The sequence below is a fragment of the Myodes glareolus genome, chromosome 5, assembly GCF_982192425.1.
Source record: "Myodes glareolus chromosome 5, mMyoGla1.1, whole genome shotgun sequence".
In the NCBI taxonomy this organism is placed as follows: Eukaryota; Metazoa; Chordata; class Mammalia; order Rodentia; family Cricetidae; genus Myodes; species Myodes glareolus.
The window spans coordinates 30,465,401-30,481,071 of record NC_142030.1 but is presented as its reverse complement, the minus strand read 5'-3'; the positions used below and the strand labels follow the sequence as shown (position 1 = coordinate 30,481,071).

At 39.9% G+C, this 15,671-nt stretch overlaps 1 protein-coding gene across 1 annotated transcript in view; it reads left to right on the top strand.

The window, feature by feature from the left end:
• Dnah12 (dynein axonemal heavy chain 12) overlaps positions 1–15,671 on the top strand; it is a 162,664-nt gene that overhangs the window by 104,348 nt on the left and 42,645 nt on the right. Inside the window, 9 exon segments of the mRNA XM_087906207.1 lie at positions 107–269; positions 921–1,001; positions 1,777–1,965; positions 5,830–5,961; positions 6,636–6,725; positions 7,533–7,673; positions 13,095–13,336; positions 14,576–14,723; positions 15,052–15,197. Of these exon segments, the coding sequence (XP_087762333.1) occupies positions 107–269; positions 921–1,001; positions 1,777–1,965; positions 5,830–5,961; positions 6,636–6,725; positions 7,533–7,673; positions 13,095–13,336; positions 14,576–14,723; positions 15,052–15,197 (1,332 nt within the window).

The window sequence follows — 15,671 nt, the reverse complement described above, 5'->3', positions numbered from 1 at the left end:
AACCTTAACCTTTATTCATAATCGCCTACGGTTAATGCTACACTGAATCTACATCATTGTGGAATCCATTACTTACGTTGTGGTCCGATGCCTGACTCCTTCCTAGGTTCTTAGCAGAGCTGGGAAGACATAACTACGTCACCGCTACTTCTTATCTTGAACTTATTGGCTCGTTTCGGCAACTGTTGACTAAGAAACGGCAAGCTGTCATGGGAGCGAAACAACGCTACGTGAATGGACTTGACCAGTTAGCTTTTGCTGAGTCTCAGGTAAACTTGATAGGCTGTTCAAAATAATAATATGTACTGATAAATGTAAAAAATATTAACAAAAACAAGAACAGCTGTTGGCTGGCAGTAAGTTGTGTACGAGGCTCTGCTGTGTGTCTCACTCACACTGTTTCAGTGATTCTTTTAGCAAATCCAAGAGGCGGTGCCTCGTAGGTGCTCGTTTTACAGATGAATAAGTTTAGAGAAACTCATTAAATTGCTCAAACGAGACTTAAAAATACATTGTTTTATTTTTAAATAATTTGTTATCGTTCGAGAGTTGAAGAACTCTATTTTGGCTTTGTATTGTAGCAGATGTTAAATATAAGTTGGGCTTTTTCTAATGAGTCCAGTGCTATTAATACTCACTAGTGTTTTGTATGTCGTGCTGTAATGAGAGCACCTGAGCTGGCCCTTCTCCGATGGTTTCACTTCCTCCATGGCCACTCGTCCCAGTGCCTGGTGAAATACCTAAAATATTCAAAGCCTTTTTGTGTAAGGAACTGGATATGCTCTCACAATTATTTTAGCATGCAGAGAACTGGAAAAATTAAGATTTCTCATGGCCAGAATCTTAAGATGCATTTAAGCCTCTAGTGTCTATGTCACCTGTCACAGCAGTGAAAACCTAACGACAAACCGTCTGTTTAGGTTGGTGAAATGAAACTGGAGCTTGTTGAATTACAGCCCAAGCTGGAGGAGGCTAAAGTTGAAAATGCACGCATGATGCAGGTAGGAAATCCGTATTTTTATTGATGTCAAAGGACAGTTGAGGTGTGTAAAACTACTCTTGAAACCACATCTTAATTTTCTGTCCCAGGCTGTGATATCTAGGTGTCTATGAACCCTTACTGGCCAACAAATCCTACCGAGGTAGCACATTCCTGACTCTGAGCTTTTTTGTTAACCTATGGTTAGTAGGGCATCATTATAGGGTAAATCTATTAAAGTTTTCTGTGTGTGTAGATGTTTACATTTTAGAAGTCTTCCGCAATAGTAGTTTTTCATATAGTTTTCTTTTCAGAAAGTCTCTAGTGTTAATTATCCCTCTCTGTATTAATTATCTCTCCCTGTATTTCTTTCTCTACCCTGCCTTCCCATCCCCACCCCCATTTGACCATTCCTGTTCCATTATTCCTCTTCCCCCCTTTATATCACTACTTTTGTCTTCCCTCCTTTGAAATCTATTCCTTCTTCATCTCCCTACTAATTTACTGACATCTGTGGGTATTCTAAACAAGACAAACATATCTAAAGATTCAAAACTAACATTCACAAAAGACATAGGACCTTTGTCTTTCTGGGTCTGGTGACCGACTGCTCAGAATGATTGTTTCCAGCTCTACTCATTTACCTTCAAACTTCACAACTTAATTTTTCTTAACAAACTTTCTCCTATTCAGAATGATGTGTTGAATTCCCTAATTCTCCAACTTTTGTTGGAGGCTTGAAGAAACAATAGGCTGCTTGAAATGTGTCTCTATTTTCACCTTATTTTTTTTCTTAGATTATTGAGATAGAGTCTGCACAAGTAGAGGCAAAAAGGAAATTTGTGAAACTGGATGAAGAGATAGCCAGCGGGAAGGCAGAAGAAGCCCAGGCTCTGAAGAATGAGTGTGAGAGTGACCTGGCCGAGGCCATCCCAGCCTTGGAGGCGGCTCTGTCTGCGCTAGACACACTTAAGGAAAGTATTTGAGTTTGCCGCCTTGGGTTTCCTCAACAAGGAAACAATATACATGTCTTTGGTTAATGGGCTATGGCTCCATTTTAAATTTTATATGACTCTATTCTGTGTTTATTTTATATTAGGTTATATTGTTCATTTGTCAAGTTAAATGAAACTTACATCTGAACAGTTTTTCTTTGATACAGTGTTGTATTTGCATATTTGGTTTTCCTTGCTTATGGATAGTTTTCAATCAGGATAGTTTAGTGGAAATGCAATGAATGGTCTTTGTGAATCCCAAGAGGTTCTGCACATGGGCCAGAAGGAAAGGGATGGGAGAGGAGGGAAAGGGAAGAACAAATGTGTGACTGCTTTTGCGGCTTCCTGGATATACGTGCATAGAAAACCCCAAAGTTGTATCTTATGCAGCTGTGAGTCACACTTTTTGCTGTACATTGTGCCGTGTGTGACTTTTAAGGCTCTTTAGGCAAAACCAGAACACTTCGCCCAACAGAACAGGAGAGTCATGACCTGCTAACCAGGGCGGCTGAGAGCCACTTCACCAAACAGAACAGGGGAGTCATGACCTGTTGACCAGGGCGGCTGAAAGTATCCAGGCCTTGTTCTTTGCCTGCTTCTTTGATCATTACCATAACTTTCCATGTGGGAGACCTGACAAAACTATAAACTCAACAGCCAGACTGATATAGAAAAAAATGACCTGGGGGGAAAGTTATTCAAAATGTTTGCCTTGGAGCGTCAAATGTACAGAGAACACGGGAAGATAACAAAAATCCTTAAGGCACCCTGTGAAGTCTCTTATCAAGTTTGCCTTCCTTCCCAGGGAGGGCAACACAGTGTGTTAGCAAAATGCACTCGAGTGGTGAGCAGAGAAAGGAATATGCCGCTTCTTTGGGGAATTACAATCAATCAGGAAGTCAAAATTGCAACTCATTTCAAATATCTGGTCTCAGCAAATATACTAATGAAATGAACTTTAAAATAAATCCATTTAATCCACAGAAAAAAAAAGTCATTCAGAAATTCTAGGAATGGCAAATCAAGTCAATGGCTGTCAGGATAATGATGTCACTGAATTTGAAATGAGTCTTAACATGAATCACAACATCATGAAGACTCCAATAATAAGAACACACACTGAGATCTTTTACAAAACTCTTATAAACACCAGTGTTCATAAAACTGAGCCTTACACAGGAAGGATGTAGTTAATATGTTAGATGTAGTTAATATGGAGAGCTTCCTGATGCAGTGCATGTTACATAACATCATTCAATATCAAATTGATCCAATCAACCAATATCTTCAACTAACAATCAGGTGCTAGATAAATGAATCATCCGATTAACTTCTCTCTTCTAGGCTGTCAAGGAACAGTTTCACAGACATACCTAAGGTCACAGTGCACAGATAGAATCCTCAAAACTCTGGATAAGGCCTCGAACACAAAACTAATGTTGGGTGAATGTCCTAAAAGTTCCTTGTGGCAAAAGGGGCATTATTGGTTAACTGCATTTATCCCAACAAAACCATCTTTAATCTCCATGAGAAAACCAAATCACCATGGAACTTATGATACTCAGATATCTTGCTCTAAAAACACAGTATTATGATAGTTTGTCATGGGCAACCAATGTCCAGTACAAAGGGGTCTTGTGATTTTTAAATGTACTGACACACTGTCATTGGTTAAAGTTAAAGATGCTTGGCTGCAGAAATCCTCTCACAAGTAACCTGCAATGACTTGCGCTGCAGATCCCTTTGAACACTTTCTTTCCTGGTGCACGAATGAAAATGTTTGCTGTATTTTGAAAAGTATCTGTTCTTTGAAATTGTGTCCCAATATTTTCGTACCTGAACTGTAGTGAAGATTTTGATGAAATTGCATAATTGTAGTGGCATATTGTCACTTTGGTTTGGTTGCAAGCAGTACAATAAACAGTGTAGCTTAGAAATTGTTAAAGAACAAAGCAGAATCAACCGCCCGGAGCCCGTTGTTACCATTCTTTATGCTTCCTTAAAAGCCATGTGGCACATATTTTCCCTGTAGAGGTTTGTCACCGCAGACAAATTTAACAAGATTTTGTTTTTATTTAAAAAATTGTTTTTAGATTATTTTAGTTTATGTGTATGAGTGTTTTGCCTGCATATGTGTGTGTACTATGTCTGTCCGGTGCCTGCAGTGGTCAGAAGTGAATGAAGAATGAAAAGGAAAAGACATGACTGTTCCTAGGTATGGTGGAGAGAAAAGTTTACTGTAGAAATACGGGAGAGCACAGTCAGAGGCAGGGACATCTGGGAGAATCCAGAGTAGACGTGACCAGTAGATGGAGCTGGGACATGTGGGAGACGGAAAGGGAGAAGGAGACAGGAGAGAGGGGAACCCAGTGCAGCAGCCAGGAGGCCAAAGATATACAAGGATGGGTAACCATAAAATCTGGATTATGTAGGGAAGAGCCCCTGAGGGAAGGGCAGCCCAGCCCCTGGGCTGGGAAGTTCAGGGCAGAGGTCAGGGTGTGCCAGCCATACTCTATAACAGGTAGGTACTGAAGGATGTCCGGGGAACCTGGCTGCCAGGGCCACTTTGATGTGTTAAGTAGGCACCTCAGCCATTTGTCCTGGGTTTGAAACTTAGCAAGAAGAAAGGGCATCAGATTTCCTGTAAGTGTGGGTAAAGGATGATTGTAAGCCACCCTGTGGGTGCTGAGAACTGAACCCCGAAACAACTTGTTTTTAATAGAGCCATCATTCCAGGCAACCTAGATCTTTTTTTTTTTTTTTTCAAGACAGGGTCTCTCTGTAGCTTTGGTACCTGTCCTGGAACTAATTCTTGTAGACCAGGCTGGCCTCAAACTCACAGAGATCTACCTGCCTCTGCCTCCTGAGTGCTGGGATTAAAGGCGTGCACCACCACTGCCCAGCCAAGACCATTTATTTAAGAAACTATTTTATCACTGTGTTCCAGGAACTTTAAGATTAATCTCTACTACACGAGTCTTAGTCCCTTCAAATCCTGCCAGTTCAGGACATTGGTCTAAGCCTCTGCTTTCGGCCAGAGTCTGCTGCTGTGTATTTCCTGCTCTGCAGTTTTATTCACATGAGTTAGGGCCCTCGTTGATTCTATTTAGTATAAGAAGCCAAGAAGTTTTAAGGAAATTTATGAATAAATAACAATTTATTGAAAAAACAACAGAAGATCTTAAGATTGAGTCACTAAGAATGACACACAAAGACAAACCACAGAATGGTCTAACAGAGGAACAGTTTCTCCAAGAAGGAAGCCCACAGACTTTGTCTACAGAACTATACGGCTCATGCTCACCCGTAGCAGTGAGACAATTCACGCCACCCATTGTTTGAGTTCTAGTGAGACCTGGGGGATGTGATGGTGGAACCTGTACCGCGTAGGGACCAAGATCCCCACTAGCTTCCCGGCACTTGATCCATGACAAGATCAATATCAGAGATCATCTCAGAAGGACACTGGATAATAAGACACCTGGTGCTATCTTTCCTAATGACAGACAGGTGGCAAATCGTCGCTCTAACACGTGCTTGTTGCTAGTTTACATCATTTTACAAGTGATTCTTTGGAGGTTTCCTAGCACTCAACACGTCTCCATCAGGACGTAGGTCTGGTCTCTGCTCCACTCTCAAGATATTTATTTCCCAGAATTACTTTTTTGTTTTTATTTTTGAGATAGCATCTCACTGTGTAACCCAGGCTGGCCACAGCTTATCACCCTTTCCCTCACCTCCTGAGTTCTGAGGTTAAAGAATATTGCCACACCTAGCCCCAACATTATTTTTTTTAATTCTCATTATTTAAAAGTAAGCTATTTTATAAGGGTGTCTTCTTTTCTTTTTATATAGCCGGCTGATATTACAATTGTGAAATCAATGAAGAATCCTCCAGCTGGTGTTAAACTCGTTATGGCTGCTGTTTGTGTCATGAAAGATATAAAACCAGAAAAAATTTCAGATCCTTCAGGAACTGGGGGCAAGGTAATAACTGGACACAGATTAAATCATATTATTGAATGGCAAAACAGAATTTGTTTTACCATTATCAAATTAAATACTAACAACCTGTAATCCAGGGGGGAAAATCTTGTTTTCCAGGTTTAATGGACTCATAACTAACTACAGAAAATGGTATCTGTATATACTCTAGTAAATATGGTACCAGAAAGCCGGGGTTCCAGTTGTTTCTATTTTCTTCTCTGTCCATGCAGACTTCCTGTTCTTATGTCAATACATGCTGAGGCCTGTATTTAGTAGTTAAGATTTTAAGAATGTGACATATAGCCTTCAGGTCAACGATTAAAATTTTAATATTAACTTTATATCCATGTTTAAAATACATCATGCTTTACATATTTAACATGTTCTTGGGAGAAGAGTCTCTTCCTATTTTTTTTTTAAACACAGGGCTTTCCCCATAGCCCTAACTGCCCTGGAACACTGTAAGCATAAGTTAACCAAGCCGACCTTGAATTCACAGAGATCTACCTGCCCCCTCTAGCACGCTGGAACTACAGGTGTGCAACCACCACGTCTGGCACGGAATGGGCCTTTATTTTCAAGAAGTTAAGATTTTTAAAATATATAAACGCTTTTCTAACTAATATGTGCTTTTCATTGTATAACTAGTACATTTCCATAAACTTCCTTTGTAGATATTTGATTACTGGGGACCTAGCAAAAAACTCCTGGGAGATATGAATTTCTTACGAGATCTGAGAGTTTATGACAAGGACAATATTCCCGTGAGTTATGTGGAGTTTCCTCTCTAAATGCGACTTGTTCTGATGTCAAAGAGCTTTAAATTATACACTGTCTTATAAGACGTAAGGAGATAATCCTTTTGTGAGATTAAGATAATTAATAAAGGGGTACAACATTTATTAATGGCTGTAGAATGAATTATATGACAAAAAACACTTTCAGATTATTGAAAAGTCAATAAATTCCTGTTTTAGTGTACTGTTGACTTGAAAAGTTCTCTAAATCCCTTCATATAATAGTTCCTTTATTAGAAAATCTTGTTCATATTTACATAAAGAAGGTAACATTTTCCTTTTGAATTGTTATTTATTAATGTTAATTATTCTGTTTTCAAACGTTCTATCAATCCACAATCTTCTTAGCATTTTTGGAAGTGGCACCTTTCTTCAATATTTATATATTTATGTATTTTTATCATAAATATTTTTGTTTCTGCTATAATTATTCTTTTAGAATTATCCCAAAATATTTATTTTTATTTTTAAAAACAACATAACTTTAAAAACTCATTTTATTTATTTAGTGTTTGTGTGTTATAAGTATGGGTATGTGTGCCATGGCACTCAGGTAGAGGCCAAAGGACTGCTCTCTCCTTCATCATGTGAGTGCTAGCGATTGAACCCAGATTATCAGGCCTGGCGGCAAGTGTCTTCTACCCAATAAGTCATTGAAAGGGTCCTCAGTGTAACTCTTTAAAATCTAAATGTTTTCATTACGTATGATTTTCTTCCTCTTTGTGATTACGTAATGAACGCGTTAATCTTACAGTCTAAATCTCTGTCCTGCAGGTGACTGTGATGCAGAAGATCCGCAGTGAATACTTGACAAACCCCGAGTTTGATCCCCCTAAGGTTGCTAAGGCTTCTTCTGCAGCTGAGGGGCTGTGCAAGTGGATCATGGCCATGGAGGTGTATGACAGGGTCGCTAAGGTATTTTCAGGACGTGCGCACCCACTCCCGACTCAAACGGTCCCGGAAATAAAAATGTGAACTTTAAGTTTTCAATGTATGCCGTATTAGGTCCTTCAGAATTTCACTCAGCGAGTTTTGACTGTATTCACCTCCCCCAGCTCCTCAGAGATCCATCCCCTTCCCCTGCCCACCCACCCAACTTTGTGTTTCTTTGTGATTTTCTACCCATCAAGTCCAGCTTGTGCTGCCCATACGTTCTTAAATTTGCGGTCTTCCACCGGAGCTTGGCCAACACCCTTAAAGAAATTTGACCCTCCCTCTCCCAGTAGCTCTCAGTTGCCAACAGCTCCTCAGCTGCAACGGATTTCATGTCCACCTCCCCTGTTCATTCTGGGATCCGGCCCAGCTTGAGCTTGGTGGGCTCGTGCACGCTGCCACCGCTGCTGTGAGCTCACGTATGAAGCTGCTTTGTTGTATCCCGAGGACACTACTTTCTTTTCCTCATTTACCGTTTCTGGCTCTTAGAATCTTTCTGTCCCCTCTTCTGTAATGATCCCCAAGTTTTAGGGGCAGGCGCAGTATATGTGTCCAATTTAGGGCTAAGTATTCTGCCGGCTTTTATACCTCTGTCATTTGTGAGTCTCTGCTAATGACCACTTACTGCGCATGGAAGCGTCCTTGATTAAGGTTGAGAGATACACCGCTCCACGAATACGTCAGTCATTAGGAGCTGGTTTAATGCTCTGTTAATTTAGCAGACTAGGAGTTCTCCCCTAGACCTTTGATTCTAGCCACAAGTTCTTGGCCCAACAATAGTGCATGCGTGGGCCTCATCTTGTGGAGTGGGCCATAAACCCAGTCAGAAAGTGATTGGTTAGTCCGTAATTTCTGTGTCATATTACACCAGTCATGTCTTGCCAAAGCTAATCCTTATTGTAAGGCTGAGGGCTACTTTCTCCCTCTGGTGGTTTTCATAGCACCTTCCAGCGCTGTGGAAGTAGCCAATGAGATGGAGCTTCTGGGTTAGTACCGACTTGGAATCTCCAAGTTCTGTGACTCAATTTTCAGCAGCAGGAGCCTTATCATTAAGTTCTAGAGGGTAACCAATAGTGTTGGCAGCAGCCTGTAGTGTTTGGGGGTCTGTGAGACTTCACTGACCAACAACTCCAAACAGCATTGGACTTCTGGTAGCTTGTACTGCCTAATAGGGCCACTGTTATCCCACTGTGGAATAAGTGCATTATATGTGTATGTTCTCTCTCTCTCTCTCTCTCTCTCTCTCTATATATATATATATATATATATATATATATATATATGTGTGTGTGTGTGTGTGTGTGTGTGTGTGTATGTATATATAGTATGTGTATACGCTTCTATAGTAGTATATAGGTTTCTATGTGATTTTTTAAGTCTTTAGAGTTAAAAATTGTATTCCTTTCCCTAACCTTACCTCCCACCCCTCCCATCCCCCAATTTAAACCCTTTCTGTTCTATTAGTTCCCCTTTCCGAGACAGGGTTCCTCTGTATCTTTGGAGCCTGTCCTGGAACTATCTCTTACAGACCAGGCTGGCCTTGAACTCACAGGGATACTCCTGCCTCTGCCTCCCAAGTGCTGGGATTAAAGGCGTGCGCCACCACCACCTGGCCCCTTTAAGCTTTTAAATCAGTGCTTTCTATATCCCCTCCCTTGAAAGTCCAACTCTACCCCACCCTGTGGCCTCTTACTTATTCCCAGACCTCTGTGTTCCAAATGAAACATACACATCCGAAGAGTCAAAGCTAACATCTACAAATGAAGGAAAGCATGTAACTACCTTCATCTTTCTGAGTCTGGCTTACCTTCCTCACAATGATTGTTTCTAGCTCCATCCAGTTCATTCATTAAGAATATTCATTAAGAATTAAGAATAATTTCTTTTCTTTTTTTGTTTTTGCTTTTGTTTTTCGAGACAGGGTTTCTCTGTAATGTTGGAGCCTGTCCTGGAAACTAGTTCTTGTAGATCAGGCTGGCCTCGAACTCACAGAGATCTGCTTGCCCTTGCCTCCTGAGTGCTGGGATTAAAGGCGAGTGCTATCACCGCCCAGCTAATTTCATTATCCTTAATAGCTGGATAACATTCCATTATGAAAATATACCATATTTTCCTTGTCTATTCATCAGATGGACATCTAAGTTTTTTGTATTCCTTGACTATTGTGAGCAGAGCAGCAATGAATATGGATAAGCAAGTATCTCTTGGTGGTATAAAGTCCTTGGGTATATGTCCAAGAGTGGTGTGGCTGGACTGTATGGTAGATCTATTTTCAGTTTTTTGAGGGACCTTCGCATAGATTTCCATATCAGATATACAAGTTTTTCACTCCCACAAGTAGTGGATAAGTGTTTTTTTCCCAATATCTACCCAAGAACTTGTCATAATTTGGCTTTTTCCTTTCTTTTATCATAGACTTTCTGACTTGGATAAGATAAAAATGTCAATAATTTTAATTTACATCTTCCTGGTGACTAAGAATGTTGAATATTTTTATAAGATGATGTTTCAGCTACTTGTTTTTCTTCTTTTTGAGAACTCTCTAGTTCCATATCCAATATTGCTTGGTTTCTTGATATTTAGGGTTTTTTTTTTTTAGTTTCACATATTCCGGACACTAATCCTCTGTTAGATGTATAGCTGGTAAAGATTTTTCCAATTCTGTGGCCTTCTTTTTCTCTCAAGTGATGGTATCCTTTGTTGTACAGAGCTTTTAGTTTTATGAAGTTCTATTTATTCCTTCTTGTTCTTCATGTCTGTGCTAGCAGAGTTTGTCCAGGTAGTCCTTCCCTGCGCCGGTGAGAGCAAGGGTACTTTTCTTTATCAGATCTTGTGTTAAGGTCCTTGTTCCATTTGGAGTTGAATTTTGTGCTTTTTTCTAGAAGGATCAAATTTCATCCTTCTACACGTGCTATCCAGTTTGGTTAGAGAAAGGATGAGGGGATAGCTAGAAGTGGAAAGGAACTTAATAATGGTTATGAAGTTTCCATTTGAGGTAGTGAAAAGTGTCCTAAAATTGATTGTGATCATGGTTGCATTTTGTGAACATACTAAAGACCATTGGTACTTACGGTGAATTGTTGTTGTACGTGTGTTATATCTCAAAGTTCTGTTTTGAAAGTCAATTCAGGGTAAATAAGATGGGTTAGTGAATATAGATGCTTGCCACTAGGCCTGATGACCTGAATTTAACCCTTGGAACTACATAATAAGAGTAAAAAAATCAACTAGTTGTCCTCTAACTTCCACATGTGTGTTGTGGTATGCACCCATACTACACACATGCACCCATCCTGCACACATGCACAGACACGGCCATGCAAATAAATAAATATAATTTAAGAATTTAAATTATCTTAAAGATTCTAAGTGAGTTGATCCATCAGGTGTAAGAAGATCCAGTATGGCTAAATTCAGAGTGAAGAAAGTCCCTTGAAGTAATAGCTTGAATTCAGCAGGGATTTTTTTTTTAATGGAATATCCAACTGACCCAAATTCCTGGGAAATCAAGAGAATTTACTTAAGAGTGCTTTGCAAATTTGTCTAGTAAAGGAACAAAAACAACACAGGCATCGCATGAATATACCCAGGAAAGGAGGAGCATGCGCTAAAGGAGAGATGGAACTGGTTAGTGGCATGTACTAGAATAAGCTCAAGGCACACAATGACCATGCTGCAGCCATTGGCATACGCTGATAGTGAGGTAGGCGATTTTGAGTTTTAGTTTATGGTGCAGAGTCTTGTGTAGATCTGCTCAGGGCGTAGAACAGATTCTCTCTAGGCTCTCCTTCTACTGAACTTACTTCTCTCCATGGAGTAGTGTCATGACAGGTCTGCTATTGCCCAGTTCAGTTTGTTTCCAGAGGCCCCACAGCCTTTCTACCCTGTCTGTCCCTCTGCATGCCATTTCCATACCAATGCAGCTGTTCCGTGTCAGCACAAGAAGGCGAGGGAGAGACGTTAGTAATGCCTTCTCTGAAGTCAAAACTGGAAAGGGGAGCTTCCTGGCATCTGTCTATGTGTTTTAACACATTCTTCCTTAGAATTTTAGCCCAGAGAAGAGACATTTTGAATCTGCTAAGTGTTTCTAACTGTCGTCTTTACCTCCAACTAGTGTCACCGTGATATCACCGTGAGTTACAGTGATTCTCCAGAAGGGCTGGGATTACCCACTTTATGACTGGCCCAGACTCTCTGTTCATCTTCTAATTTTTTTGGTACCAGTGACTTATGGTATGATTCAGTGATGGAGTTAACTAAAGCTTATTCTTGATATTCTAAGGGCACAAAAAATAACAATTTGAAAAATCATTTTTCTCTTCAAAAAAGTGTTTTTTTAAGAGTTCTTGAGGAAATTTTAATTTAGTGAGACTTACTACAAAACTTTTCCGTCTTTGTATTTTTACTATCATAGTCTTACTCTCTCCAAGGCCAGCGTGATCTTGGTGTGACTTGGAAGAAGGCCACAGACTTAGGAAGAAAAATAAAAATTTAAAAACCATTAAAACCAAAAGCACATTCCTATATTAAAAAAAAACTTACATAGAAACAGAACAAGAACCCAGGTATGGTGGTTGATGTCCCTAATACCTGCGCTTGGGAGACTGAGGCAAGGGAATTTGTCATGAGTTTGAGAGAAATATGGTGAGTTCAAGACCAGTCAGGACTATAGAGTAAGAACCCGTCTCCACAGGTGAACTAAGCTCGTGGGGACTCATGAACTCTAGTCTGACAACTGTGGAGCCGCCAAAGTACCCAACTAGGCCCTCTGTGTGTGGGATACAGTTGTGTAACTTGGTCTATCTGAGGGCCCCTGGCAATAGGATCCGGAACTATGCCTGGTTTATGAGCTTGCTTATTGGAGCCCATTCCCTATGGTGTGAAGGCCATGCGCAACCTTAGGGCAGGGGAAGGGGCTTGGTCCTGCCCCAACTTAATGGGTCAGTTTTGTTGACTCCCCATGGGAGCCCTTACCCTTTGGGAGGGGTGGATAGGTAGTGGGCTAGGGAAATGGTAGGGGGTCAGGAGGAGAGGTGTGAGAGAGAACTGTGGTTGGAATGTAAAATGAAATTTAAAAAAAAAAGTAAATAAAAATCATAAAAAAGAATCTGTCTCAAAAGTACAATCAACAAGTTAAACAAAAAGGAAGAAACAGAATCACCTGGCTCCCTCTCCCCATTTTCAGTTGATAGGCAAATCTCAATATTTTAAAACATATTGCTGCATATTGTGATACTTTTTACTCTACATTAAAATGCCTTGTAAATTTTTTTCATACTATAGTTTACAAAAGCAAATGATTTGTGTATTTTGTGAAGTATATAGGTGTTTTTATTTTATATAAGATTTAAATACTTTGTTATATTCCATAACACACAGTATCTGCATATTGTTCCCAAACAGGTTGTAGCTCCTAAGAAAGCTCGCTTATCAGAGGCTCAGAAGTCCTTAGCTGAGACAATGGAGCTTTTGAATCAGAAGAGGGGAGAACTTGCGGAAGTCGAACATCATTTGGAAAATTTACAGAAGACTTTTCTCGAGAAAACAGAGGAGAAGGCAGCTTTGGAAGATCAAGTGGAACTGTGTGCTAAGAAGCTGGAACGCGCCTCAAAGCTAATAGGAGGGCTGGGAGGAGAGAAATCAAGGTAGAGCCTGCCGCTTCTAACAAGAGCTAAGGATAATAGGCTTGAGGGGGGACCATTATTGGTTGTTGGTCACAGTTACAATGGCTGATTGAGAAGAGCAGGCATGTTGTCAAGCACCCGGCTGGGACTCTCCAAAGGAGCAAGATAAGTGTTGAGGACAGTATTTACAACTTGTTTTCAAAAACAAAACCAAAAAAAAAAAAAAAAAAAAAAAACCAGAGAGGGAGGAGGAGAAAAGAAAACCCAATTTAACAGTTTTTAATCTAAGTGGTAATTGTTGATTATGCAGTTTTTTCCTGTTTTCTATGTAGCTTTAAATTGGACTGGACAGTCAGTATCTCATTACTGGTAATGTTTATTCAATGACTAGCAGGATGTTGTAACTTAGTCCAGGTCGGATGGTTTTGAAATAACCTCTATCGTGATGATTTTGGTGAATGGAAAAGCTATCGACTTTATCTGTAGGATCTCAGCTTTTAATTTAAGGAGTATCAAAGAGTCTTACTTCAGAATAGTATTTCCGGGATGAGCTATAAATTATTTAAACATAAATACCTAAGCAAACAGTGGGACCAAATAGAAAATTACAAAGCAAAAATGCTGGGGTTGTCATTGTTGGAAAGGCTGAGTCCTACAAGATATGCCTATTGCTCTAATATTGAAATGTGGAAAGTCGTATAATGTAGCATAGCAGAGCTACAAGGGATCCAACCCTCCTCATTTTACAGATAAACCCAATATTTCATCTTTTTCTCTTTTCTTTCTTTCTTTTCCTTTTTTTTTTTTTTTTTTTTTTTGATATGTAACCTTGGCTGTCCTGAAACTAGCTCAGGAGGCCTTGAACACACAGAGATCTACCTGCCTTCCCTCCTGAGTGCTGGGATTGAAGGTGTGGTGGCCCACCACCACCAAGCATCATATATTTTTCTTACAGAATTTAGAAAAGAAGGCCCCTGTGCTTTCATTTCTATTGTTTTAATTTTATTTACATGTTTGTTGGCCTGCATGTATGTCTGTGCACCACATACATGCCTGGTACCTGTGCAGGCCAGGAGAGGGTGTTGGATCCCCTGAGCTGTAGATACATACAGATATGAGCTACCACGTGGATGCTGCAAACTGAACCCTAGTCCTTTAGAAGAGCAGCCAGTGCTTTTAACCACCGAGCCTTCCCTCCAGCCAGCCCTTCCCATACAGCTGTCTGTTATTATTTGGTTTTGCCTTTGGTTTGCTGTACAGATGGTCACAAGCTGCCAATGACCTTCAGATAACATACGAAAACTTAACTGGTGATGTCTTAGTGTCAGCAGGAGTAATAGCTTACCTTGGCGCTTTCACTTCTGGATTCCGACAAGAATGCACAGAAAACTGGAGCATGTTATGCAAGGTACCAGGCTTACACTTAGTAAATTTTGTTTTCGAACAGAATGTTCTATGTGTATTTAGAAAATGTGATGGTGATTAAGACAGTGAAAGGAAGAACACTAAAAATATGGGAAGTTTCTCTCTCTCTCTCTCTCTCTCTCTCTCTCTCCCTCTCTCTTGCTCTCTCTCTCCCTCCCTTCCTCTTCTTTAACTTGTAAAATACTCTCAAAATCCAACTTTCAATGCAGTTTTTTACAATCCTTAGTTACGCCAATTAAATATGTATTTTAATTTAATATTTCAATTAGTAATGTGAAAAAGACCATCAGACTTTTATTTATTTCTTACAGGAGAAAAAAATCCCATGTTCAGAGGAGTTCTCGTTGAGTAAAACCTTGGGTGACCCAGTAAAAATTCGAGCTTGGAATATTGCCGGGCTGCCAACAGATGCATTCTCCATAGACAATGGTGTGATTGTTAATAATTCCAGACGATGGTAAGGAACATAAGGGGCCTCCTTGTGTTTATGCGGAAGTCTTCAAAAATCTTTAAAAGTTGAAAGACTTATACAGAAGCACCAGTGTGATGGGTCACCCCTAGACTCTACAGTTAGCATTGTGTTTTATTTGCTGCTTAATCATGAATCCATCTAGATCTCTGCTAACCCATCTTTCTAAATGTATTTACAGATGAGCTGCAGACATGTGTTTTCCCCTTAGCCGCTTCAACATGCATATTGTCGACTATATCAATATCAGTTTTTGTATTTTTTGTTTGAGGTAAAAAATTATATAAAACAAAATAGGAAAACTCAAATGTACCATTTGGTGAGTTCAAAAGAGTATACACCTGTGCATACATCCAGATGCAGGACAAGGCTACCTCCTTGATACTTCCTTTAAATTCCTTTCCTGCTCTCATCCCCACCCAAGAAATCATCATTCCAATTACTTCTCAACATAGATTAGTT